The following is a 26,986-nucleotide window of genomic DNA, read 5'->3' as shown; positions in this document are numbered from 1 at the left end:
CCGATTTTTAAAAAAGAATGCAAAGAAAGAAAGCAGCTGTAGAGAAGAAGTCACACAAAGTTCTGTTTGCAGTTTACCAGAAGGGGTCAGAAAACATGGGAATGAAGATCTTGACCAGGACTCCCTTGAAAAAGAGGGCTTTAATCTCAATGGGTTTTTTTTAACCTGGTAAAATAAAGGCTAAATGAAAAAAAAATTCTTTACAAATTTTATTCTTCTACTCTGACTGAATCTGGAATATTTTATTTAGTCTGTAAAGTTGTTACAGGCAAACTTCTAAAAGCTTTCATCTGTAACTGTAGAAAAGGATGGTTAAAAAAATCTAAGTGGTCTGAATAAAAGACGCCAACCACACTTTTCAGCTTTTATTGGTTAAAAAAAAGCTTTCATAAACATGTATCATTTTCTATTGCACATCAAAATTATCTTTGTTTTGGTTTATCACATCAAATTTGTGTAAAATATATCGATGATTATGATTGGAACATGAAAAAAGGTGGAAAAGTTCAAAGGGCAGCCCATTCACCACTTCATCAAATATGAAAAACCTTTTTGAAGATTCCTGTAAATGTTCCAAAAACACAATGAAAAGATGACAAAACCAGATTCATCAGTCTGAGTTGTCCTTGTCATGGAGTGAGCTGGAGGTTGGTATGCTGAAACATGCTGATATGGTGAATTGGTTACCCTTTGATGAAATAAAAACATAATACTGGGCCCCACGTGAATGGGACACTGTCGTAATGAGTGACCTTTTAGTGAAAAATAAACAGTGAAGTGCCCACTCAGTGAAGATCATCAGATGTATTCTGTAATCACTGTAATGACAGTCAGTAGTGAACGGGAACTCATTCCTGATGAAGGTTAATTGTGAAAAAAAAGTAACGTTAACTGTTTTGATGATGTTACATCCACGTTTTCCTAAAAAAAAACAGTTTTATAATCATTTGTGAAAGTGTTGGTTTTGGTCAGCATTAATTCATTTTCCATCAGTGTTTAAATATCCCCATGCAACTGAATAATGTGCAATTTCTTGATCATTGTACTTTAGTAAATAATCAATGCCTTCCTGTCACTTTGAGATAATAAATCATTTTACTAGCAGTTGTCTAATTTACACCTTCCAAGTCACTTACAGAGGTTGACGAATAAATATTTACAAGAAACAAATTTAACATCCTTATTTAAAAAAAAACAGAAATCATTTCAATTGTAAATCAGTGCATTAAATTAAATATTTATTTCAAAATATAACATATATCTTATATGTTTTTAAAAATATAGACAAGAACATCAGCATAACTAACATGTGAGGAAATATGTCACATTTTACTTGAGAAAAACTTTATTTTCCTAAAACTTGAAGTAATTGCTAATTGGCTCTGGTGACAGATTATGCCGATACTGAACAAATTTCTGATGATCAATTTCTGTTGGTATTGTAGTGCAACGTGGTTAAATATATCAGTCTGAGAATGAAACCTGAAACTGTTTGGAGTTTAGCACAACGCAACAGTGAGTCCCAGCAGGTTTCTTCATCCGTTGACGATGAGGGAACTGATTTCTCCTGGCAACGTGTAAACAATCAGGACGAGGAAGAGCGTCAGGATGATGAGGATGACCAGGGCTATTATGTACTTCTTGTAGTTTTTCCAGATTAGGAAGACAAAGGTCTTCATAGGATTGATGAACCAGTTGAAGCTGGTGGTAGGACGGCTGCAAAGACAAAAAAAAAAAAGCTTTTGTCAGCAAACTCTAAAACAGTAAACATTAATTTATGTTTAAACAGTAACATTAATGCAAACATTAGCTTCTGTTGCAGCATTTATACGCAGGGTTTTTGTTCAGTTTACATGACAGGAAACAAATCTTCCAGGTTTCAGCTCAATCCCTAAAATGGTACAACTAGTGAAAAGAAAACATTTATTGACAGGCAAAGAAAAACTTCAACAGATAACAGATATACTTTCAAAAGAATAAAACTCACATGTAAGTTTATATGTTACCAAGAACATCTGATTACCAAGTTTTACCTGACTTATTGAGTCACAGGGAATAAAACTGTATGAAAACTGGGAATCTTGAACATCCAATTTCTAACTACAAAGCCTGAAACTGAACTGCTGAAGGAAGCCCTGTCAGCCAACACCAACCCTGCTACGTTACTGTGAATCAGCAAGAGACAAAATGTTCTAACCTCAGACTTCACCACACAAGACTCTCAAGCCTTTGAACTTTTTTAAATCAGATTTGAAGACACACAAATTACACTTTTTCACTCTGAATAGCACCCTAACTTGGCTTCTCAAAATAATTAAGCATAAACCATTTAGACGGTTAAAGTTTTATTTGTTAAAGACTTAAAATACATTGTTTCAAGGTTTGATCTAATTTTAGTAGGCCAGGAACTCAGATTTTCTTCATGTTGAAGCCTCAGTCTTTACAAGGCAGCCAAACTAAGCTAAACAGACTTCAGTATCAGTTAGTAATACAAACTGATCACATCGTCGACGATACCTGTGAACACAGCAGGACATTTGTCTGACCTATTCTATGTCAGAATATTTCTGAAGAGTTCTGGAGATCATTTATGAAGAAGAATGGAGAAATAAACTGCCTGATTTTATAGCTTAATATTTCTGAAACCAAGATTAAAATGTAAAAACAAAAAACAGAAAAAAATCAGTCTGTATGGAGTAGTCATGATAGATTTTTAGCTGTTGTCCTGTCTAGTTTTATACAGTACGTTGTTGTTGTTGTTGTTGTTGTTGTTGTTGTTGTTGTAGCACCTAGTGATCATCTTTTAGAGGGTGCACTTCCATTGAATTGTGTTCAATAATTTCTGAAAGGATTTAGAATGGAAGTTGTTTTTTCTTCTAAGAGTTTGCCTTTAGACCCTAAAATATTATTCATGTGTTAATTCAACATAAACAATTGCTTTTTTTTAATAAATACTTTAGTCACAAAACCTTTTTAGGCAGTGCTGTCTTGATTTTATGTATGTTTTTGCATTATTAGACAGTCTTTACTTGTTGGAAGAGAAGGAAAAACAGCTCTTGATTCAAAAACCTGCAGCCCCTCTGGAAGTCTGAAAAATGGCTACTCATCCTCAAATATGAAAATCGTCAGGCAGCATTCTCATCTTTGTTAGTTTGTGCAATCCTGATCTTCCAATTTAAAGTCCATATTTACTGCAGCATTTATGTTATTGACATGTTTGTGTGTGACTGCATGTTACTTTGGTTTTTCCAGAGGTTCTGGCTCTTTGCGTCCACGCCCCACAGGGTTCGCCTCCGCTTGCTCCAACGCCACTAGCTGAAGCTCCGCCTCCACCTTTCCCTTCACAGAGACAATTGGAGCGTTACAGATGTCCAACCTTAGCTATAAGTAGTTGCAGATGCATTGCATCAGTAACTGCAGTAATAAGGTCAGTCTGCTGAAGAAAAGAGATTCAACATCCCTTTTCTTTCAAAATACAATAACAGCTCTTCAGAGTTCATGTTCAAATTAATTTCAGCAAGCATGATCAACGATCAATCTTTTTTTGTACCATTAACAAGTAAGTATTGCCCAAACTGTCAGAGTACTGGATGTCTTCTTTGCTCATCTGGCTTCTTTTGTCCTTGGTCTTTTTCTTCTTGCTTCCCTTCTTTTTGGCATCTATCTTCTCCTTCTCCTCCCTCTCAAAGTCCTCGGCCGTCTTCAAGCGGACCAGCGGCCACCAGCCCTTCATTTTTTTAGCTCGAAAGATGGAGAAGCGAGGACTGGCCTGGTCCATGGCCATTTCAATTGTACATTTGCTAGACGTCTTTGCCGGTCGCACCATGCTGCTGAGGGGAAGCTCTATGGACCCTGAAAGAGAATCAGAACATGGATGATGATATGTTTTATTGCAAATGTAGACATAATAGTATACAGACATTTAGGACTCAATCAAGCCTGAATATGTGGAACAAAACTCTAAGATACTGACAGATATAATTAGCAGACACAAATTATGGTGAAATTTTACTTTACTTTTACTAAATTCTTCTATTTAATATTTGGTCAAAATTGTTTAAACTCTCAAAGAATGCAGGGCATGATTGTTTTGTGAATAAAATCTGCATGACTAAAAGTAACAGAGACCAACTAAATATAGAGACTCTAAATATAATGTAATATGTTTCAGTGAAGATAAAAATTGTAATGTATTGCTTCTGTGTGTAATTAATAATGTCACTAATTAACTTGAAGTAGTAATCGATGTGTCTGTATTATAAGTGTAAATCTTAGTTGCTAAAATCCAGAGAAACAAAATCCCTGAATCATAAAAACGGCATTTCGGTAACATAACCTGAATTTAACCAGAATTTGAACTGTTTAAAAAGCTTTAACGTAGTCAGGCACAGACTTAACATCATGCTAAAATATGCATGTGGCACATTGGACATGCATGATGGGGATGTCTCCGCTGTAGCCACCTGTGTAACAACACTAGGGATGTAACATTCAGTCAAGAAATCTTTGAAATATGAAAGAATCTGTTGTGATCTGTGTTTTCTGTGTATTAAGGTTTTTTTTTTTTTCTGTTCAGTTTCTGTCCTGAGTCTCTGTTGTTTCTGCGTCTTCCCTGTTGATTGCTTCCCAGGTGTGTCTCATTCCCTGATTACCCTCCCTGCGTATTTAATTCCACTTATTGTCTTAGTCTCTTGTCGGATCCTCGTCATGTGTCATCGTCGTGTGTAACCGGCCTGTTTCCCTGTGCCGTCGTGTGTTCGTTGTGCTCCCCGTTGTTCTGTCCCGTGGATTATTGTCATTGAATCATCATCTTCATCACAACCTGGGTCTCTGTGTCTCTCCTCACCACCAACCCATAGATCATGACAGAATCAAGCCATCGAGTGGAGAATTGCCGTTCACTTGGAGAAGAATAAAGCTTCTGTCTTGCATCATTTTGCTCTGCTGTAGTTGTTTTTTATGAATGTCAAAGTGTGCTGCCTTCTGTTTTGCTATCACTTTCGAGGTATTTCCATAGTTCTGAACTCTCACCAGGTTAAATATGATTTTCTCAGATAGCAAAAAGTTTTTACCACTTTTAGTCTCACCTAGAAAGTCATTGGCTGAGATGCGATCGTAGTCCCACACCTGAAGCGTCAGAACAGCCGGCTGGCGAAACTCCGACTCCTCCAGGGAAAAGATGGACTCCTTCTTTTTGTACACCACTTCTTTCTACAGGGGCAGACAGGGATTTTTTTTTAGCTTAACATAATTTTTCTTTGTATTTAACATATTTTCAAACGCTTGTTTGTGTTGTTTTTCCAAGCACTTGAGTTATTTTAAACTATGAAGCAATTTTAAATTGTTTAGTTGAGTTTTTCATGTGTGACAAAAGGTTTGTCAACATCTCCAGAATTCTCAATTAAGCAAAATGTACCTTGAATGCTCTGTTTTCTTGATTATTAAAGCCAGATAAAATCAGGATACATTAAGTATCCCAGCTTTGTAGCAGAGACCTCAGGATTAACATGCATGTACCTCAGTGGGAAGATAATCAAACCTAAAAACAAATCTCCAGTTGAAGTTTCCTTCTCCAGTCAGGGAGTTAAAGTGGACATCAGTTTCCTGTTTATCTCCTTCCAGGCCTTTTATCCAGCTACAAAAATAATAAAAAGAAATGTGATGGTGGTTGGTCAGACTGCGTAAAGCTGGACCAACTGGTCCAGCATTGCAAACATGTGTTTTGAAGTGTAAGTCTACAAACCCCTTAACATAGATGTCAGAAGACGGGTCGCCGGTGAAAGGGTTGACGTCATCCAGAAACACGTCGTCGGTGTTCCAGATGATCACACGCAGCTCATACCTGTCACAATCAAAACAACACACAAACGTGAGCTATTGTAGTTTTCTTTCTAGCCTGTTGATTTACTTTCAGTTGTATGTCCACCTACAGTTCAGGTAGACGAGGTTTTATGTCAACAGCAGGCGGAGCTGGGATATCGGTGGGAAACATGTCCACCCACATATGAAGATAACCCTGCAATATGCAGCAGACATAAAAACGCTGTTGCGAGCAACCGTTTACACCATGTGCAGAGACTTGTTCTTAATTTTTGCTTTGTGCATGTTTCTGAACCTGAGGGAGTCCAGGATTGTCCTGGTTCTGCAGGGACCGGATCTCCACATGTTCCGGAACCAAAGGAACGGCTCCAGGGAGGAACTCCCTCATCTCCCCCCAGCGCTGCAGCACATTCAGGGATGCATGCTCCTCTATCTCTGCCTCTTCCTCTGGAGACCGCTCATTCTTCTTCAGCAGACCTGATAAAAATAACAACACTTCTATCAGAGCTGCTGCTGCTGCTGCTGCTTTCAGTCTGATTAGAAATCCAGCATGTCATATTTTCAAAAGTCAGGCATTTGTCAGTGCGCTGAAAAGAAGCTTTCCTAAATTACTGAAAATAGAATTGGAGTTTCTGTAGATGTGAAGTAGATGTGCAAAAGTGTTAGAGATAAATACCAAATGACTCAAAGGTTTGATTCCATTGAGAGATCTCAGAAAGCATTGACTCTGAGGTGGCTGCGCAAAAAGCACATCACACTTTTCAGATCTTTTTTCCTTCTTTTTTGCATAAAAACTGCACACCATGTCTCTTTTTCCTCTCACTTTACAATCATGTGCTACTTACTGTTATAAGTGGGGTGAGTGTAAAATAACATGTTCATATATTGCTTTTAGTAGTTTTACTTTTTTCTCATTTCTCAACTTTTAAATGTTTTTGCCATATTTTATTATATCCTTCCACCTTGATGCTTATTGTAATATCCTTAATTGTGTTTTCAGCATTCATATAAATTCATATCAGTAACATATAATTTGGCTTTCAGCAAAATATCAAACTGCTTGCTCCCACAAATGTACTTTCTATATATATCATAGTGCTTCAGGATGTAAACTCTTTTACTTTCTAACTCCACCTGTTGAGATCTATTCTGTCTACTTATTTCTGTCTGTCCACCTTTATTCTCTGTCCCACCTTCAGGTACGGCTTCTGGTGGTATTTTGAAGATCATGTTGAGGACTTTGACTTCAGATGTTCTGTACTCTGGAGACGGGATGCCATTCTTCCTGCAGAGCTCAGCCAAGATTGTTGATGGTTTCTTTGCATCACGCCACTTATTGTAACCATCGCTTTGAAGGCAGAGAGAAAAGTACACATTGAATGAGCTATAGACATTGCACACACGTATAGCTGTCAGGGTAAGATTTTATCTTAAGTTTTAGCACTTCTGTGTGGTTTTGGTGAAAATGCATGGTAGTTTTGTCTCTAAAAGAGCAGCTATATACAGCTGTATATGTCTTTGTTTGTGCTAATATGTTGTTGAGTCTTGGCACTAGCCTACAAAGTGATACTAACGTGTCATAGTAAAGAGCGAGACCGCATGAGGCCCGATGGCGGCTGTAGAACCGGTTCTCCAAATCAATCCGAGTCTCTCCAATAACATCATCTGCCCCAACCAGATCATGGTCCATGACGGTTACAACCAACTCCGTCTCCAGGGGAAAAGACACTGTGAGTTCAAACACCCTAAAATGCAGAGTTAGACATTCAGACAGGCTCTAAGGCAGGTAGGGATCAGATGGGAGCAAGCTAACTGGGAAATGGAAAGAGAAACTGACTCTCCAAATATTGGGTTGAGCTGTTTGGGGATGTATCGATCTTTGGAGTCCAAGCATTGATCTCCCACCTTCACAACAATGTAAGGGTCAGCTTTACCGTTCGGGTCAGTGGGAGCCAAGCTGGTGGCCTGTAACACAAACCTGAATTAGATGTTGAGAAGATTCAAATAATTCAAATATGATATTTGCTGCAGAGTTTGTACTGTACATGAGTGAGAGACAAAAACAGACCAGCACCTTGACGATGTAAACTCTGACCAAGACTTTGGCGGGTGAATTTTTAGGAATCCCATTGGTGATCTGACATGTGGTGTCATCTCTGTCTTCCACATCGATGGGATAAACCAGGAAGGAACCCTGTGGAGGAAAAGCAGGAACCAATACAAAGCTATTCTACAGAAACACAGTCATATATATAAATCAAGAGCTGCATTAGTGTCACCTTGTATTTTCCCATCAGCCTCTCCTCATCACCCTCCTCATTGTCCTCAGTGATGGCTTGACCTTTACACAGGGGGAAGATCTGAAGCCAGTCCTGAAAGTCACTGAACTCTGACTCCAGATCGCCCTCATACAGCTGAACACAAACAAAGATGTTCCACTAAATAACTTGTTTTTGAATCATTCAGGAAGTATTCAGTCTAATTTATATATACACTGCTCAAAAAATAAAGGGAACACTCACATAACACATCCTAGATCTGAATGAATGAAATATTCTCATTGAATACTTTGTTCTGTACAAAGTTGAATGTGCTGACAACAAAATCACACAAAAATCATCAATGGAAATCAAATTTATTAACCAATGGAGGCCTGGATTTGGAGCCACACACAAAATTAAAGTGAAACGTTCCCTTTATTTTTTTGAGCAGTATTTTTTTTTTTCACTGCCACATAGTTCAATAAATTAGTGAATTAATAAAGAATCTCCCCTTCGTTTTCTGATGAGCTTTGTGTCACTATTTTTTCAAGACTCCAGTTATCCCTGTTACTTGTGCATCTTTTTTTTTCTTCCACTCAACTTTCCATTAGTGGATTGAGCAGCTTTCAATTCAACAGTCTTAACATCATGTTTAAAAGCAGTTCCAACACTTCCAAGTTTTGCCTGTTTTCTTGTGAGACTGATAGTTTACTTAAATTACTTTTTGATTTTTAACTTGGAAATAATAAAAACTATGACACCTATAAAAGCTGAAAATGTAATTAATGGGATTTTCTCTGATAGAAATCTCAAGGACAGCAATAGAAATAGAATCCATTTAAAATATGTTCTAAGACTGCATTAAATGCAGATGACTATTTATTATGAATCTGTAGCTGTGTGATAAAACATCAATTAAACGCTTGAACAGAAACTTAATCTTTGGAGTGGTGAAAATCATTCAAAGCTCACTTTTATGTTGAGAAGCAGGCTGATTCTCAACATCTTTTATCTGTTGACACTGTTCAGTACTGATCAGGTCAAAGAAATGATGGGCGCCTGTCTTTGACTGAACATTAAATAAAACTTGAAAGATTAAGGTCTATTGAACACCTTTAGTGTGGCAATTTTTTTGCGTTTAGGAGGCTCGATCTCATCCACATCAGCTTCTTCCTCCTCTTCTTCAATGTTTGCCATCGTCAGATTTACTCCGTCTGTTCAAAGCAGAAAAGTTCTCTTTTAAAATACTTTAAAGATTTATTCTCCGAAATGTATCTTTTATCATCCTCTTTTCATCTAATCATATTACAATATCCCTATTAGATATTCATATTGACTCCAACTCACTGGCAGCAATCAAAACTTAACCAAAGAGACAAATGTGACTGAAATTTGTTTTTCGAGAAGAATAATGTTCAAACCTGGGTATATTCACAAAAAACATAAACAAGACTGTTTTATTACTAACTAAGCTGCATAATCCCATATCTGTTTTTTCTGTTTAAAGTTGGATCAAATAAGGATAAAATAAGAACTTGGCATGTTGTTCATCAGATCTGAGTTAATCTGTACCTGTCTCTGCTTCTTCCTCCATTTGTTCTCTCTCTGCAGCCTGCAAACAGGAACACATCATAATTTATTGAAATACATTTACTTTTTTCCCATTTTTTCACAATTATGCATTACTTTCTGTTGGCATTTTGCATAAAACTTGAACAAAATATGTTGAAATTTACAGATGAAATGCAAGAAAATGTAAAAACGTTCAAGTGGCAGTAAGACCCTCACAGGACATGACATACTAAGAAAGACCAGCCGGGTAAATGATCTGTGTCTCACCAGTTTCTCCAGTTCCTCCAGTGATGCATAGTACTTGGACCACCAGTCCAGCTCCTCTTTCTCAGGAGCCTCTTCCTCCAGCTCCTCCGTCTTTCTCTTCAGCTTCTTCAGGGGAACCTAAAGGCATTTACATCAACCAGGAGAGTCAGCTGGCCAGACTTTCGTATTTTATTATGGGCAGCTGAAACATAATGTTTTGCTGTTGTGCCTCTCATAAGCAGAGCAGAGGGAGATTAATGTACTCACATTAACTATCTTCATGGGGTTAATGGGGATTTTTGATTGTTTGACTGGCAAACCGCTGAGCCTCATGTTCTTCACTGAAGTCAAAGGGTTTATCTTCTTTGAATTATGCCTCACTAGAGATAAGCACATACAAAGCTTGTAAAAATGTTTGAAACTGAAAAATCTGAGCAGTTCAGAGCAGCATGCTGCAGAGGAACATTATTCCACATTAGAACAGCTTCAAATTCAGCTTTTTGGAAAATATAGTAATTTATTTTGCTGTTGAATCTCATCTAGCTCAACCCCATACAATCCATGAAAACCACATTCATCAACTACAATTATGTTCTTGTTCAACACATTGTAGAGCATCCTTCATTTAAACGTACGTGGGATTTGTCACTAATCCACCAGATGCAAAAGTGTTGGGGAAAAAAGCAGCAGTTATTTTAATTGTGGGTCTCAGAAGAGTTTCACAACTGGTGTTGTTCCACAGCAGCAGACTATCAGAAACCATGGGACACCGACTTAGACCAATTTCAGTCTAAGTATGGTTTGTTTAAAGTAAAACAGAAAAAAATCTGATGTAACTGAAAGCAGAGCAGATAACTAGTACTGCATGCTGAAATGACAAAATAGAAGAAATATTATTTTTTTGTCTCCCAGTGGAGAAATCCATGTAACCAGCAGCAAAGTTGTAAGTAAGTGGAAGCACACAGATTCACACACAGTAAAACAGGACATCAAAAATAAGAAACAGGAGACTTTACAGGAAGGGCACAAACCTGAATTCTACAAAAAATATAGAAAATCTCCAAATATAAAAAATTCTAACTTGTTTTGCAGAGTTTACCAGTTTTAATGCTGTTACCTTTTGGTTTTGGTTCTTTTTCTTGTTCCTCTTCCTCCCCTCCACATTCCCGTGGAGCGTAGTTCATGAGGTTCTGGACAACATGGGACCCAACCAGAGCAAGGTGACCGAATGCCCTGTGCTCCACCACAAACACTGTCAGAGGAGGGTGGAGGTAGGACTGCTCTGGAAGCTCCTGACAGGACCAAAGGCAGAAAACAGCTGGATGTTCAGCTTTGTTCTCTGGTGCTGCAGCTACTGACATTCATCACAATTTATCTTAGATAAATCTAAATGCATTTGATGGCAAGGAAAAAGAAACAGACCACATCAATGTAGCGGACCACTTCCTTAAAGTTCGGGTTGGTCTTGTAGCTCTGGATCTCTTCAGATTCCAGCTGCTGTCCTGCACACTCCACCCTCACCTGTGGCCGCTCCACCTCAAACAGCTGCACCCTCTTCAGCTCCCGCAGACCCCAGAACAGCACCTGAACAAAAGCAATAAAGCAAAAAACTGCAGAGAGTCTTCATCTTTAAACTTTTAAAAAGAATGTGCGTGCTTTTACGAGCTCCACCTCGATTCTGAAGGTCTTCAGAACAGGTCGGACTCCCTCTGGAATGACGTAATGTTTCTGTTCATTGTCGTAGGTCAGCTCCTGAGGATCCACACTGACGGGGAGGCGAGGCTTCAGGGGATTGGGTCAAAAGACAGCTTTAAATATAGCAATAATCTTATATGGTGGTATTGTTTTTAATATTACAATCATATAATAAAATAATCAAGTTAATAGCATCTACCATTCACAGACTAATGACAAACTTACGTTGCGTTCACCACAGTGAGGTTGCATCTTCTAAGGTGCCTTTTAAAGTATTTACAACTGTTGAGCTTTTCTCATTTTCTCAAATCTCAGCTTATTTTATTGGACTTTTGTGTGTTTGGCCAACACAAAAAGCAGTCTGTTTGGAGAATGTCTCCACCAGGCCTGCAAATGGAGTACATCTAGAAAGTCCAAGCTTTTCCCACTCTACTTTGAAAAATAGTTCAAATTTGGTGAGACTGAATGATTATATTTGTGAACATGAAGTCTGGCTAAAGATTCCCAATTAGATTTGGGTCCCAATTTGGTCCAAATGATGAAACTTAAGCATTTCCCCTTCCCTTTCACAATTATGCTCTACCACTTGTTGGTGTATCACATAAAAGTCTATTAGAGTACAATTATGCTTTTGGTTAATGTAACAAAATACGATGCAAATGTAGCACTTACAATGAGACTGATTGATTTACTAGGCTTACCTCTCCAAAAGCAGAGTAGTCAAGCTCAATGAGCTCAAAGGCAGCCAGCAGCTCTCCGGCAGGAACCCGCCCCCTGCTGACGTCATAGAACTGAAGTCTGGGCTTTTCATAAAACTGCTCCACAGTTTTAAACTCAGGCTCTGCATAAGCTCGGCCCAGAGGCTTTGGACTGCCCTGCATAAACACAGAGTTTCACAAACTGCTTGAAACCAAGTTTTCATTCTGCTGAGTTGTCCACATATCAGATAACTTACTTTATTTCACTGACTTTCAAACAGATTCATCATTGATCTAGAGATTAAAATGAATAGGTACAACTTTTTCTTTTCATATTTATCGCCTAACCCATCAACCATTTCCAACGTGTCTGATTTGGATTGTTTTTAACTGGATTATTGCAAAAAAGTCATTTGGACTCATGGTTGAACTGGAAGCAACTCTCTAACCTACAGAGCATCAGAAGAAAAGAGTTGTCGATTTACCATTTTGTCATGATCATAGATATTGATGATAATGAGAGGTGGGTCTTGCTGAAATTGCTCCTTCGTTCCTTCCAGCAGAACTTTGTCAAATAACAAACACTCACACCAGGAAGGAGAGAGGGTGTCTGACAACACCTGTACACAGTCATACAGATACAGATCAGGTTATTCGGTACCAGAGCATCCAAGACCTTTAAACCAGTAGAGTAGAGGGACATACCCTGGTGACCTGGCACTGCGTAGAGAAGACCACCCTTGCAAATGGATCTGACAGACCGTCGTCATCTGCAGCCATAAGGCCACGGCCCTGGTAGAGGTGGCACCGCAGCTGGAAGTACCTGCTGTCTGTAGAGACAGAGATTTTCAAAGGTTCTCTAGAACAAGGTTTCTGATTAAACTATATGTCTCTTGCTTTATTGATGATCAGTTGACTCACCCTGACACGACAGACTGACAGGAAACTTTCTCCTTCCCTCCACAGGAAGTTGCCTCTGGGTTTCCTCCTCCTCCATCTCCTCATAGATTGGCATGAACTCTTCTGGTAGGCTGTTGATTGCCTCCTTACTGTACTTGACAGGACCAAGCCACAGGTACACCTCCAGCTTTGCAAATGTTTCACTTGGGGAGCATCCTGGAGACTACAGCACAATGAGACAAATTACCTAATATTCACAATATCATCTGCTCGCTACAGCAAGCAAATGATGAAAAAAAGATTCGGGATGCAAACCCTGTTTTAAACCTTAAGCATCACTAACGACGCAGTCTTAATACAAATGCTTTGTACTGTCTAGGAACCACATAATGTGCAGCTCAAAGCATTTACACCTGGGCCTCCTTACTGCTTTATTTGTATAACAATGACGCCTATCAAAAGGGCAACTTTAAGATTATATGTAAAAGCAGACGGATAACCTTCATGTAGAGAGTGGTGATGCGGCCACAGTCCCGTCCCTTCTGCTCCTCCACCAGTGAGAAAAGGATGGAGTGGGCAGGAATCCTGACGTAAGCCAGTCGTTTGCTTCCATTAAGTAACCAAAGAAAAGCATCTGGGATGGTGCTCTGGGGCTGCAGGTAAGAGATGTCAACACTCAGTCAAAGAATGTCCAGTCTTTGTGGTGATTTGCAGTTTGCACGACCTTTCTGTGTTGCCTAACCTCCACAGCCAGTTGTCGAAGCTTCCTTAAGATCTTCCAGCTTTCCATCAAATGCTCTTTGGTTTTGGTTCTGGTAATCCTTCGCCTGACTCTGACTGCCTGTCTGGCTAGTACAACCTACAAACAGTGAAACAGTCAGCTAGGAACCGACAATCACATTGTCAGCGGCAGAAACAAAGCTGAGAATAAACTCACCAAATTCTTTTTGATAAACTCCCTCCTGCATTTATCCAGGCTGTTGGGACGGGACTGTGACCTCCTGTCTGAGAAAGCGCTGAACTGTCTGACAAAGGAAGACACCAATCAGATAATAAACCAAATACCTTTCTGATTAACCTTTCTGATTGAAACTCACTTGCAACACGTCACCAGCTCCAGTAACACCTCAGTCAAGATCTCCTTTGCTTTACTCTTTGGCCTCCGCAGATAACTTTCCACCTGATTGAGACCAATCTCCTAAAATACGGAAGAAGAGCCTTGGAGACACTGAACGATTCATTAAATGTCATGTTTGAGAACAAATTCAAAGCAATTGATTCCCACCAGCCTGTCGGCCATCTTGCTAAGCCAGTTGGCCTGATAGAGACGAAAGCTGTGATCTTCAAACTGACTCCAGACATACAGACAAGGCTTCACGTTTGTTGACGGGCCCTGAAGCTGAATACACTTAAATGACCTAAAAACAAGGAAAGAGACACACAGAAGCTGATAAACATGAGTGCATGTAGTTGTAGGATATAATCTGGTTTCTCTTTAACAATCACTACCAGTTTATTAATCAACCCACTCAGGTTAAATTATAATTTAATCTAGAGTAATTTTACTTTAATAATTTGTCTTCCTCATCTGAGCATCATACATAGTTCATTCTTCAAAGGGTTTGTTTAATTCATCTTCTTCCTTGATAAGCATGGGAATAAGAAAACTTCTCATCTAATTTAACAATACTAAAAATTTGACTTGCTAAAAAAAGAGTTTTTTAGAGTTGGTGCTGCTGATCATTGCTAATTACAAATTTACATCACAAGTATGACAACAAACCTTTTGGAAAGAAACATTTTCCAGGTTAGAGTGGAAGTAATTTATGAAGTTGGATAACTTTTAGAGCATTTCCTGAATTGTGGGGATGAAGCGTGTCTAAGGAGACGACCTGCTGGATTGATTTTTGACCGTGTACCTGTCATAGTCAGTGGGCTGAGGTCTCATGGCAGAAGACACAGATCTGTTCTCAGGTTCAGGATTCGTCATCTCCTCTCTGTCCAGCTCATCCTCCGACTCCAACAAACCGTGCGTCTCCTCAGTCAGATCTTCTCTGCTCCTCCTCAGCTCCTCCCTGCTCTGACTTTTCTTAGATCTCCCAACTCCCACTGCCTTGCCATAATTTCCTGCCAAACACAAAAAGATGAGAGGCCTCCGGGATTAGCTGTCAGAAAACAAAAGCTGACTTCAACCTGACGGCGTATAATTATTAAGAAATTGAGTTTGTGCCCCATAGACTGCGATAAATCCCAGCGCATAATACATTAGTAATACAAAAAACATGTATTATATTATACACAATGTTTACCTATGGAGAGTTCAAAGGTTAGTGGTTTTGTTCCCACTGTCGGGTCTATCATTGTCACTTCAAACAAAGACACAAACAGCAGAAACTCCTCCTTCTGTCCGAGATAACCCTGAAGTAAACATAAATACATTGTGAACAGTAACAGATTTCACTAAGGTGTCACATAACTTCTAGAATACAACCAAAATTATAGCGACATCCCAACAGTTTAATTCTGAAAATATGAGTTAAAATGTCACAGACAAAAGTGAATTTAAATTTCAGAGAATTAAAATTACTAAAACTCATTAACGCTTTTTGTGCAGATTTTTGGTTTGTCTTTTTTATTTTTAATTGTAGAGTAAAATAATTGGAGATTAAAATGAATGAATCAAAATCAAGATAGAGATGGAAGCAAGAAATGTAATATTGTGTTGAATAAATAGCTCATACATAAAGTTTACTAAAATTAATTTAACTTTATTCAACATTGTTTATTTTCCCCTCCTTTATTTACCTGATTAACCCCTGAAAATAATGATGGCACTTCTACCTTTTTATTCTTAAAGTTTCTTAACATGATTGTAAAGTGGAACAACATCAACAAACTAAACCAAACTGAATGACCATGCTGACCTCAGGCAGAGGATGGATCTCCTCAACTTCCACAGCGACAGACTCTGGGACCTCAACTCCTGCTTCTTCAGCCTCATCGGCTAATCCACTCGGAGCTGAAGTTGCTTTGGCAGCAAAAAAAATCCAAATAATGTTTTAAGTATTTTTTATTTTCTTCTTTTTAGCCAATCAAAAGTGATCATTGCAGTGTTGCAACTATCAAAGATGGCTGGCGACCCATTTTATACCAACATGTGAAATCTTTTGATGGGTAAAACCAAATTCGTTGTAAGATCTCACCTTCCTTTTTTTCTTTCTTGCTGCTCTTTTTCTTCTTTCGTCCAAACTTGCCACGTGCTCCTTTCACCTTCAAGAGCCCATACAATAAAAGTGTCACATATTCAAGTCAAACAGTTGATAAAGCTGTTATTTACAACCGGAGTATTTCATGAGTGATACCTTCACGGCTGCAACAGAGCCGGTATCTGTGGGGATGGCGGTCGGAGAGGAATAAACATCCATGGAGAGAGCCAGGAGGATTCGACCTCGATAGAAGATCCCTTCACCCAAACCCTCGTTTAAGGCCTGAAAATAATTGTCTCTTTAATACTATTTATTCATACCTTGACTACATTTTATATATTTCCTGTTTCACTTGAAAAAGATGGCTGAAAAAACCCTCTCTCAACATAACTTGACCTTGTCAAAAAGTAACTATGTTCAACAAGTAGCAGCTTCTCTTGTTTTTCAGTAAGTAAGTAAATAAATTTTGTGTTATAATGTGAAAAATCATGAAAAATCAGCTAAAGGTTGATGAATCTGACATATTCTTACCCTTCATTCTGTTTTTGATCAAGTTAAATTAATATGCGTATGTCTACAGTCTTCATCATAAACATCATAAACCCTTCATTATTGCTGTAAATACCTAGTTCATCTGAATGTATTTTACCTGGTGGACATCACGCAGGGTGGAGTTCTGTGGAGAACCATAAAGATTAACCCAACTTGGACCAAAGGTTGGGTTAAATCCTGCAAGGAGAAACAGGAAAAAAAAAATCAGGAGTATTAAAAATTAAAATAATTATTAAAATTACATTTTCAGTGTAACAATTTTATTTATTTTCTAATGAAATATTTTTCTGGCCTGTTAAGAGATGTTTTTCAAGAAAACATGCTAATAAAATATTACATATACACATATAGTTTGAAAAGGTCGTAGAAATCAGCTAAAATTTGTAAGATGGCGTTCCACTATCGGGCATGGAGTTCCTCAAAAACTTTTGGGTTGGCACAAAACCCAAAACTCTGGGGGCTTAGTAAGGCAGTGGCAGCATATCTGTGTCCTGCATGATTTGTGATGGAGTCTGGTAGCAGCAGAGGTAGCATAACATGTGAATCAGTATTACCAACATTTAAACCAGGACCTCATCTGTTTCCCCTGAAGGCTGGTTGCTGAGAAACTGAGAGAAGTTTTAAGTTTTCAAAATGCAGTTAAAATGAAAAAGAAAAAAAAAATGTATTTGTCGCTGCCAAAAGGATGTTCAGCCATCATATTAAGCAATGTGTTGTGGAGGAACAGGAGTAGGAGTAAAAAGAAGAGAAATGGTGAGCAGTGACTCAGGGTTTGTAAAATGACTTACTTACATCACAATGTACAAAAATGATTTGTCAGAGCCTTGGTGTGATCAGTAAAAAAATACAAGTTTATCATTTTTTGGGCATGATTTCAAGGTATTCTAACAAAGTCCTGGATCAGGTTGAAATAAAATCTGATAAAAAAAAACACTAATGGCAGTAAGATTTTCCATTGTTTCGATATAAAATACCAGTACACAATTATTTTGGCAATTTTAAACTTATTTTGGTTTTCTCCAGTTAAAGAATAGAAATGTTTAATGCCCTATTTCAGTTTCGTACCATTCCTGGTGCGATCAGATATCTGTTGCAGGTCCAGAAAGTGCGTAGCTAAAGCTATGTCTCCCATCTTGGCATCATCAAGAAGCTGGATTCTGATTCGCTGTGCCAATGGAGGAAACTGCTCAATAAAGGAGATTTCTTCATTCCATACAGGGTAGCTGGTGGCACTGGCGACTGATGTTTCCCCCTAAAAACAAAAAGCATTACGATAAAAAATGTAAAATTTACCAAATGAAATTACCCCTTTACCACTAAAAGCTTAAATGTATGTGTTATAATGTGCTATAACATCAACAGTGTCAATTAAGTATTTCATACCAAGAATATTTGTATTTGTTCATCTACCTGCTGTCCAGCGAAGGTCACCTGTACGTAGGGGTCAATAAAAACCGCCCGATCAGTGACGGACATCTTTGCCATCAGCCCTGCTTCCATGGTTGGGAGACCCTCAGCTCTGTAGATCCGAACACGAAACCGAGCCCATGGACGCTCAGACGGCATACCACGAGGAAGTAACAGATTTCTTTAAAAAAAAGCATTAAAAATTCACCTCGGTGGAAGGCTGTTTTAGGCAAGAATAGCAAGAATATGGTTTAAACAAGACATTCAAGAATTACTCCCAAATTTCCCATAAAAGTAACAGCATGAAGTTTGAGGTCAATTATCTAACCAAGACAATAATCTCAGTTGTATTTACATTGAGACTTGGCAAATTTATTTTCAACCATAATGTAAAATCTGAAACAAAACATCTCCTTGGTATTTTTAATCTGTTTAAAATCATGGCAATACTTAATTTCACTGACTTTTCTATATCCTCGCTGCTTCCAGACGAGGAGCCCTTTGACAGACTGGGCATCCGAAGAGCGTCTCCCTTCATCAGCACGCTAAGGCTGGCCCGGACAAAGCCCTTCACTCCTGACCTGGTGTCGGTCGGGTCGGTGAGAGGAGCCCACTTCTGATAGAAACGGTGGTCTGGAGCAGCAAACGGATGATGAGTCAGGGGTTTAGATAGGGTCAGAGTTCTTTGTTGTGAGCTGTAAGCCGTACTGGTACCTGGCTGACTGTACACGGTGGAGATGTCAATCTTAAAGGTTCCAATGTGGGTCATCAGGAAGGCCAAGGTCCGTCTGTGGAACACCTGAGATGAGATAAGGTTACAAGTGATCATGATGACTCCTTTATCTCTGAAAAGCAGAATAAATAAATAAGCAAATGTTTCAGGAACCTTTATTTCTATGACTTCGTCAAAGAAGATTTGAGGAGCCTCCTGAAACTCAAACTGGAAATTCTAGAAAAAGTGAAAAGAGGAAAAGAAGAAACAACTTCAGTTTACTCTACTTTTGCTTGATATGTAATCCATGACATGTGGAAAGACGCCTAATTTCCACAGTTAAGTATGGTGGAGGATCTATGATGCAGTGGGCCTCCATCTCTTCCAAGGGCTCATTAAGAGCATTACGTCACAAACTCTTTAAAAAGTTCATGCAAAGTTTAAATAAAAATCTGACAGGCTCTACTTGGATCTTTCTTTCATGAAAATGATCCAAAAGCTGTGGTCAAATCAACGTAGAAATAAATGCAAACTCAACTTTTATTTTCTTTCAAAACATACATTCATCTAAGTTCCCTGATTTAGATTTAGACTTCTGCATTAGACTCTGATTTGGTTCACAATTTTCTCCTGAATTCCCAACTCTGGCGTACCTCGTTGTAGAATGGGCAGTTAGTAGATTTCTGTGTTGCTGTGTGTTTTTTCTGACTTCCAACGCTGATAAAAACTGCAGGGCTGATGTTCACTCCGACAAGCTTCTGAGCCTCCAGGATGTTTACATTCACCTGCATCCGTACACAGTCAAACACACGGTTATGGAGCGTAACTCAATAAACTTCAGAAGAGCTTCAGAAAGATTTAACAGGAGTGTTTACTGGATTTACCTTTAGCTGGCAGGATAATAAATCTAACTTGAACTCACCTGAAAGCTCTGGACTCTGGGCATCGCTGCAACAGCAGTTCTAGACAGGGGTCTGCAACGACTGCACAGACACACCCAGCAGATCAGTGATTCTCCACGCTGATGGGTAAGAGAGAGAACGGCACACTGACTTACCTCCTGAGAGGAGTTAAAGTGATGTCACTGGTCTCCATCTCCACAAGGTCATCATCATAATCATAATCCTCATCATCTTCGTCTTCATCGCCTGTCCGGATCAGGCTCTGTCCAAGACGACGAGCATCTCTCTCCAGTTGATCACTGCGAGACGCCATGGATCCTCTAATGACAAGAAAAGACAAGGTCCTGCATTTGTTCTTGTTTCAGGAGGAAAGTTTTTTAAAAAAGAGTCACTGTAGGCAATCATATTCTATCTGGATTAGAAAATGCATTATAAAAATGATGAAGGTTAGGTTATGTGAATAGTTTATAAATGTTTTAAAAGCTGCAATAAGTAAGACAGAGCAGAGTGGAGATTATTTACTAAAACGGAAGAAATTAGAGGTTTGTACTCAAATAAATAAAGAAAAGCAATCATTTTGATTCATTAGCAGTTACACATTGCCCCTTGCAGAAGTATTTACATGTTTTGTACATTTTCACATTTTGTCAAGTTACAATCAGAACCTCCAGTTTGTTGTAATGGGATTTTATGTGCTAGACCAACACAAAGTAGCACTATGTGTTAAGTGGAAAGAAAAGAAACAAGGTTTTTTATTTTTTCCAAACAAAAACAACAGAAAAAGTTTTGCATTGATTTGGCTCATTTATGACACACAAACATGCTTTGATATAAGCCAGGCATGGCTAGCCTCGGTCTTCAAGAGCAAGTGTCCTGCATGCATGATTTAGATGTTTTATTTGTAGGAAACACCTTAATAAAATGAATGTTTCTCTACAAGCCTTCTGCAGAGCCTGATGCACATAGAACATGGAGGACACGGCATCTTAAAGAACGGAGTTGGTGATGTTTATTCATGAATGTTCTGCAATAAAGCTCTGAGGCCTTCAAAGAACAGCCTCATTTATACTGAGATGAAATTACAAACAAGTGGACTCTGGGGGTAGTTGGTGGCACTGTAATTTATTTGGGGGCAAAAGAATAAAACTGAGCTGAACACAAATCCAGAAAATGCTTTTGTTATTTTTATTAGTTGTTATGTCTCAAAACATTAAAATACTTAAGGGGTATGAATGCTTTTGCATGATGCTGTAGTTGAAGTAAAATACTCCAGGTTCTGACTGTCTCTTTGCTGATATTCATCAAAATGAATGTGTGGATAAAATATTTAGCTTAACCTTGTAACATCTGCAAAGGCAGAAACAAATGAATGCTATAGCAAAGTCTCACCTCTCAATGTCATCAAATCCATCATTCCTGATGACCAGAGCTGATCTGTAAATGGATAAAAAAGGTTATAAAAGAAAGTAATAACTACCATCTCTCTGCCTTGCATAAATTATCTTAACAATCTTTTACAGACAGCCAAGAAGGCAAGCTTTCTCTTCCAGTATTTTGTGCAAAGCAAAGTATCAAACATGGTGCAGAAGGTGGGATTCCAGTTATCTATTATTTAGATAATGTAAAAGTGTGCAACAGCAATTTCCACCCCCTCTAGACCGTAAGAGGAAGCCGGAGAGAAAATTTCTGCATTTCTGTGAAAAATGGATGGTATATCACATCCTGCAAAAAGACTGAACATGCATTATAGTACATGTTCGGTGTGTTTTTATGCTACGTTAGTTTTCAAAATTGTAATATATAATTTTTACAAAAGGTCAGCTTTGGTTTTATTTCTTCACTGAACAAAATGTAAGCTGCAGTAAGAAGACTACGTTTTATAATTGTTTGTTTATTAAATAATTTTTAAAAGCTACCAATCACTCGGTTTCAATCAACCCAATTCCTATGCAAATTAAGTTTTTAAAAACATAAAAAAGGCTAATTGTTCCAAGAGGAAAATTATGGATTGGTTCACATATATATATATATATATATATATATATATATATTTTTTTTTTTTTTTTTTTTAATTTCTACCAAGAGTCAAACATTTTTAAGTTAAAGATATTAAATATCATTTACATTGTTTTTGTCTGTTCTTGAATTTTCTGAGAGTAGGAGCAGGATATGTAGCATTCTGAGATCTTTAAGCATACGCAGTATTTGAAAACAGATAACACACCCAAGAAGAGACTTTTATGCTATAGCTTTCTCCCTTCGACTAGTCTTTAAATTTTGGTTCACTTAATCTTTGCATTCTGCGTCTGCTCAAACTTTAAATTTATTTGTGTTGCTTAATAAATATGCTTACTTATTTAAGTCTGTCTTCCAGAGTCTTAATTTATGCATCTCACAGAGGCAAATTATAGACAACATCCCAAAATATACTTCACCTACTTCATGCTGTCAGATAGATTTTATTTTAGTAACTTCTTTTTTCTACAGATCTGGGTGTAATTAGGTCCTGATGGTTGATCCAGGAGTACAGAGTGCCTGATCGGTTAAGATAGCTTTTTCCTAAATAAAAATCATCACCTAAAAACTACTTTTTGAATTTGTTCAGGTTATCTATGTCTGAGAAAAAAGTGTAAATGAGTCAAGAAAGCAAGTGTTTTTCTGAAATTGTACTTTGGATTGTGTATATGTGAAAAACGTAGATATGTTTTTACTCATCACTGTCTTCAACTTCCAAAAAGTCCAGTCCCTCCCATTGTCCTGCTACTCCCTCCAGTGGGTGGAACCGAATGTCCAGCTCTATAATAATCTACAGAGACAGAGAGGTAACCAATATGGCTGCTACTGAACTCAACACATGTACAGATGATGTTAATGTGGCCTTACATCGGTCAGGCTGTAGTTTTCATCAGTCAGAGGTTCTCGAAGCAGCAACCTCCCGGAGGTAACTACATGCTGCAGACTAATAACAAGCTGACCGAGCAGCCTACAAAAACACAGACAGTTATTATTATCTAATAAAACACTGTGTCTCAATACATATAATGTAACATCAGGTTGTTTCACTGTTTGCAGCTTATCTGATTAGAGGTTGAAACTGTGCTTTTGAATGAGATTCAAGTGGAAGTAGTAATTTCTGGTCAGTTTCAGGTTAGTAGATGGTTGGATGCTAAGAGTTTGGATTCATGTGCATGCGTGTGTTTGTGTGTGTTACCTGTTGGAAAAGAATTTGCTGCAGTTGTAAACGCTGACAGACAAAAGTTCTTCTGTGATCTCTTTACCATAATGGGGCCAACGGAAATGCTGCATGCAAAGAATTACACAAAGATCAAAGCTGAAGCACCTTTTATTTCACTTCTAGATTTTTGAAAACATTACATGTGTTAATGTGCCACTGTTGAGGACCTTTTCTAATGTTGCCCTAGTTTTTACTGGAACTATATAATGAAGGATGAGTGTATACATTAAAAATGAAACATCAGAAGAAGGAGTGAAAATTCAAAATTGATTTATTTACAAACACTTTCAATTTTGCAAGATCTTAAGCCAGCAATCCTGATTGGAGCATCTAAAGTAACCAAAAGCTCCAGTTTGGTTTCATTGGACCATAACATAGCAAGTTGTCATTTCAGCATATTTTGTTCCTGCCAGACTCTGAGGAACTTCCATAATCAGTTTGCTTCTTGTCTTTCCACCCAATCTTAGAGTAAAATTCAGTTTAAAAATATATATATATATGTTTGTAGTACAGAAAATCATCCAACCTGAACAAGTAGGAAAAGACAGTTTCCATCTTTACTTTGGACATTTTCCAGAACAATCATTAACTACCGTGTCTTAGAGGAAGGCATGCACACAAACATTCACCTGGTAACACCTAAAGAACAAACACCTGACTGACTCAGCAGCAAAGAAATATAGCGTAGGTTCTCCGAAACCCTGTGCCTGCTCACGTCACACAGAGATGAACTGCTACTGTATGCCATGTTCACATCAACTAACACCAGGCAACAGACTGGAAGGTGCAGCTTCACCAGTTCAACAAATATTGCCTCTGGTCATAAAGTTAAAACATTTGTTTTCAAGAAACCAGACAATCAGGCTTGTGACCTTCTCTGAACAATATGATAAATGATAACATTCTTAAAAAGTGCACATTTAATGCATCAAACATCTTAAAGCATTTTTGTATAAAATGTTAAACTTAACCATCATTGTCACTGCTGATGTCCATGTTTTGTTAAAAAAAGAGGGAAAGAGGAATATCATGTATTTTCCAAGCACATAGTATTATTTTATAGCTCAATCAACTTTTAATGAAAATGCTATGTATATCAAACAAAACTTTGATATAACTAAGAAATTTGACTTCACAAATTGACGCATTGAAATTAGCCTCCGTCTCTTTAAGAAGCTCCTGCTCTTCCTGACACTCCACCTTCAAGCATCACAACCAACAGTGCTTCTCCATTATGCCATGTACAACCATTCTTAGAAGCATTGGTCTGAGAAGTAGGTGTATGGTGAAGTTGGCAGACTGTCCAGGTGTTTGCAAATTGCTGCTGCCGCTAGTCTGGAGGAGCTGACTGGGGAAGGAGTTGGACAGGACTGCTCTGGGAGTCAGAAGTTCAGCTTCGTAGAAATAGGCATGTAGGCAGCCCTCATTTGAATTTTTGGGACATTTTGGGCCATGAATCATGAATGTACTGAAAGGGAATTCATGATTCATTTGATCTGACTGATAAAATAATACCTAAGTTCACAAATGTTATCTTGAAAGTTTCATTTATGTGTCCCTCTAGTATCTATCGGTCACATAAAAAGTTATGCCAGGCCAGATTTGGCCCCCAGGCATTGAGTTTGTTAGAGGCTGCAAAAGGACTTGTCATTAGGGTGGAAGGTGAAAATGACTCTGGACATTCAGCCACACCTGTTTATTCTCTGTAATCGGCCTGCATGTTTAGCTGCCTCAGTTCATCTTCAAATAAGTTTCCTGTTTCTGCAGCATTCATACGGTTACTGACCTCGTTGAAGATGGCAACATTCTCACACTGTGGGGCTCTGGTTTTATGAGTGAAACCTGGAGGATAGATAGATTAAACAGGTTACAATGGCAACACCAGTATTTATCCTATCTGGTTATTATCTGGTTATTAGGTGAAAGGGGAATAGGAAGAACAGATGGAAAGCAATAGACTTTTATGGATAGATGAAATAAAACCTTTGGCATCATAGAGGACTGATAATCTAAATAACACAATTATTATTCTATTTTTAAATGAAGGTTAGGAAATCTGTTTCATTTTACTGGATTGGGCTCATAAACTATGGATTTTCAACTCCAGTTCTAAAGAAATGGATGTCCTGCAACTTTTAGATTTCTCTCGGCTTTAACACAATTGAGTCAAGTAGTGAGGTCACCGGCAGGACCCAGGAGATCTTGACCGCATACTCAGGAAGTAATTCAGTCATTTAATTCAGATGTGTTGGACCTGAGACACATCTAAAGGCTGCAGCCCTACAGAACTGGAGTTGAAGACTCCTGCTCTAAACTGTGAAACTGTGTTTCAGGGTTAGTTTCCAAAGTTCTGTCTCTTTCCAACTAGATTTATAGTTCATTTTCTTGTTCTTTCTCTTAATTTAGATAAATATTTGATGCTATTAAAGCCTTGAAGCTACTAGTGTTGCAGATATACTATCTACTAACCTCTTGAGGGCAATGAACCAACAAACTGTTTTAATGGTTTGGAAAAAAATATATGGTTGAGGCAGTTGTTTCTGGAATAAAATAACTTCTTATGACAAAAAAGAAAACAACCATACATGAACACATCATAGCTCTTGCAACTGGGAACTTAATTATTTGTGTATTATGTGGAAATGCAATAATACTATGATGAACCTTCCTCATGAGCCTTAAAAAGCCCACAGTCTGAAACTTTATCTTTTAATCCTGAGAAGTGAAAATGACTGAGGTCAGATTTAAGACACATTTGTTCTGTGTAAAATTTTTACTTAGATCCTCATACTTCCTTCACTTCCAACCTTAATTGCATTCATTCAAATGTCGAAATTAAAACAATGACCATGAACAACTATCTAGTAGGGTGTAAAAAATGTTAAATGAACTTCAATCTGTCTACCACATGAAAACAGCCATATTCATATGAAACTTCCAGGAAATATTTGTTAGGAGTCCCTCTCATGCTCCGTCTTCACAGAGAGAGGAGCATATTTGTACAAATTACCTCTGAAGGAGAGTTCAACCTTTCTGTCTGAACGTCCCGGCAGGTTGAAGATCCTCTTTAGATCCACACTGATGGACATGATGGCCTTCACCTCTGTGCTCTCCTGTTGGTTTTTCTAGGATTACGTCTACATGTTTTAAGGTCTCCTCTCTTCAGTGTTGGTAGAAACAACCCGAGTCTGCTCTGAGTGTGTGTGACTGTGACTCTACATGTAGGCTCACTAAAGTGTGTCTTTGGGCAGGTCTTTCTAATGTTTGATAAAGCAAATAGTGGCTCAACCAGTTTCCTCCTCAGAAAACACACACATACAGAGGCTGAGCGTTACAAAACGTAACATTTAAACCGGTACTTGACTTGAATTAGTAAGGTTAGCAACAGGGTCATGAATCAACTGACATAATCTGCATTTCTGCATCTTTAAGCTTTGTACAATATTACAGTATTAGTGTGGTGCTGGGAACTAAGAGCTTCAAAAGTCTCTGAAATCAGACTCTGTATACATTGGTCTTCCTGCCACTTCCTGCTGCTGGATCAGACTTTCATTCTGCCCAGCTTCACAGTGGGTTCTCTAAAATGTAGAGTATATAACATATAGGCCTATTTTATGGAACATTCATAGCCCTCGTTAATGGAAAACAAAAAGTATGCTTTTGCATTTCATCTGTTCTACCCGTCATGGAGACCTTTGCACATTTTAGTGTCATGTTTTTCAAAACCTCTACTGAATTTTTGTAAGTATCTGAAGATGGAATTTCATGGCACAAATGGAA

The 26,986-nt window shown here is 38.2% G+C and overlaps 1 protein-coding gene across 1 annotated transcript; it reads right to left on the bottom strand.

Moving 5' to 3' along the window:
* Positions 1 to 350: 350 nt before the first annotated feature.
* Positions 351 to 26,603, bottom strand: fer1l4 (fer-1 like family member 4). The gene is made up of 49 exons (XM_015005034.2): positions 26,217 to 26,603; positions 24,993 to 25,048; positions 23,183 to 23,271; positions 22,855 to 22,954; positions 22,683 to 22,777; positions 21,361 to 21,405; positions 20,127 to 20,291; positions 19,992 to 20,052; positions 19,723 to 19,854; positions 19,244 to 19,306; positions 19,072 to 19,156; positions 18,822 to 18,990; positions 18,361 to 18,538; positions 18,016 to 18,202; positions 17,048 to 17,127; positions 16,555 to 16,680; positions 16,396 to 16,462; positions 16,117 to 16,220; positions 15,502 to 15,610; positions 15,112 to 15,319; positions 14,478 to 14,610; positions 14,290 to 14,390; positions 14,130 to 14,217; positions 13,935 to 14,051; positions 13,693 to 13,845; positions 13,214 to 13,415; positions 12,998 to 13,122; positions 12,778 to 12,912; positions 12,296 to 12,469; positions 11,571 to 11,681; positions 11,322 to 11,483; positions 11,017 to 11,191; positions 10,167 to 10,279; positions 9,921 to 10,037; positions 9,654 to 9,693; positions 9,195 to 9,295; positions 8,100 to 8,234; positions 7,895 to 8,014; positions 7,658 to 7,785; positions 7,395 to 7,565; positions 7,014 to 7,168; positions 6,116 to 6,297; positions 5,931 to 6,016; positions 5,744 to 5,842; positions 5,518 to 5,635; positions 5,088 to 5,211; positions 3,551 to 3,852; positions 3,239 to 3,339; positions 351 to 1,716 (listed from the first exon to the last, which is right to left on the bottom strand). The coding sequence occupies exons 1-49, from the start codon at positions 26,293 to 26,295 to the stop codon at positions 1,536 to 1,538; spliced, it is 6,147 nt and encodes a 2,048-aa protein (XP_014860520.2). The 5' UTR covers positions 26,296 to 26,603; the 3' UTR covers positions 351 to 1,535.
* Positions 26,604 to 26,986: the final 383 nt, after the last annotated feature.

This window comes from Poecilia mexicana, unplaced genomic scaffold, assembly GCF_051168715.1.
Source record: "Poecilia mexicana isolate PSO_F unplaced genomic scaffold, ASM5116871v1 scaffold_5, whole genome shotgun sequence".
Classification (NCBI taxonomy): domain Eukaryota; kingdom Metazoa; phylum Chordata; class Actinopteri; order Cyprinodontiformes; family Poeciliidae; genus Poecilia; species Poecilia mexicana.
Note: the sequence above shows the minus strand (reverse complement) of the source record. Positions and strands in the feature narration are given on the sequence as shown.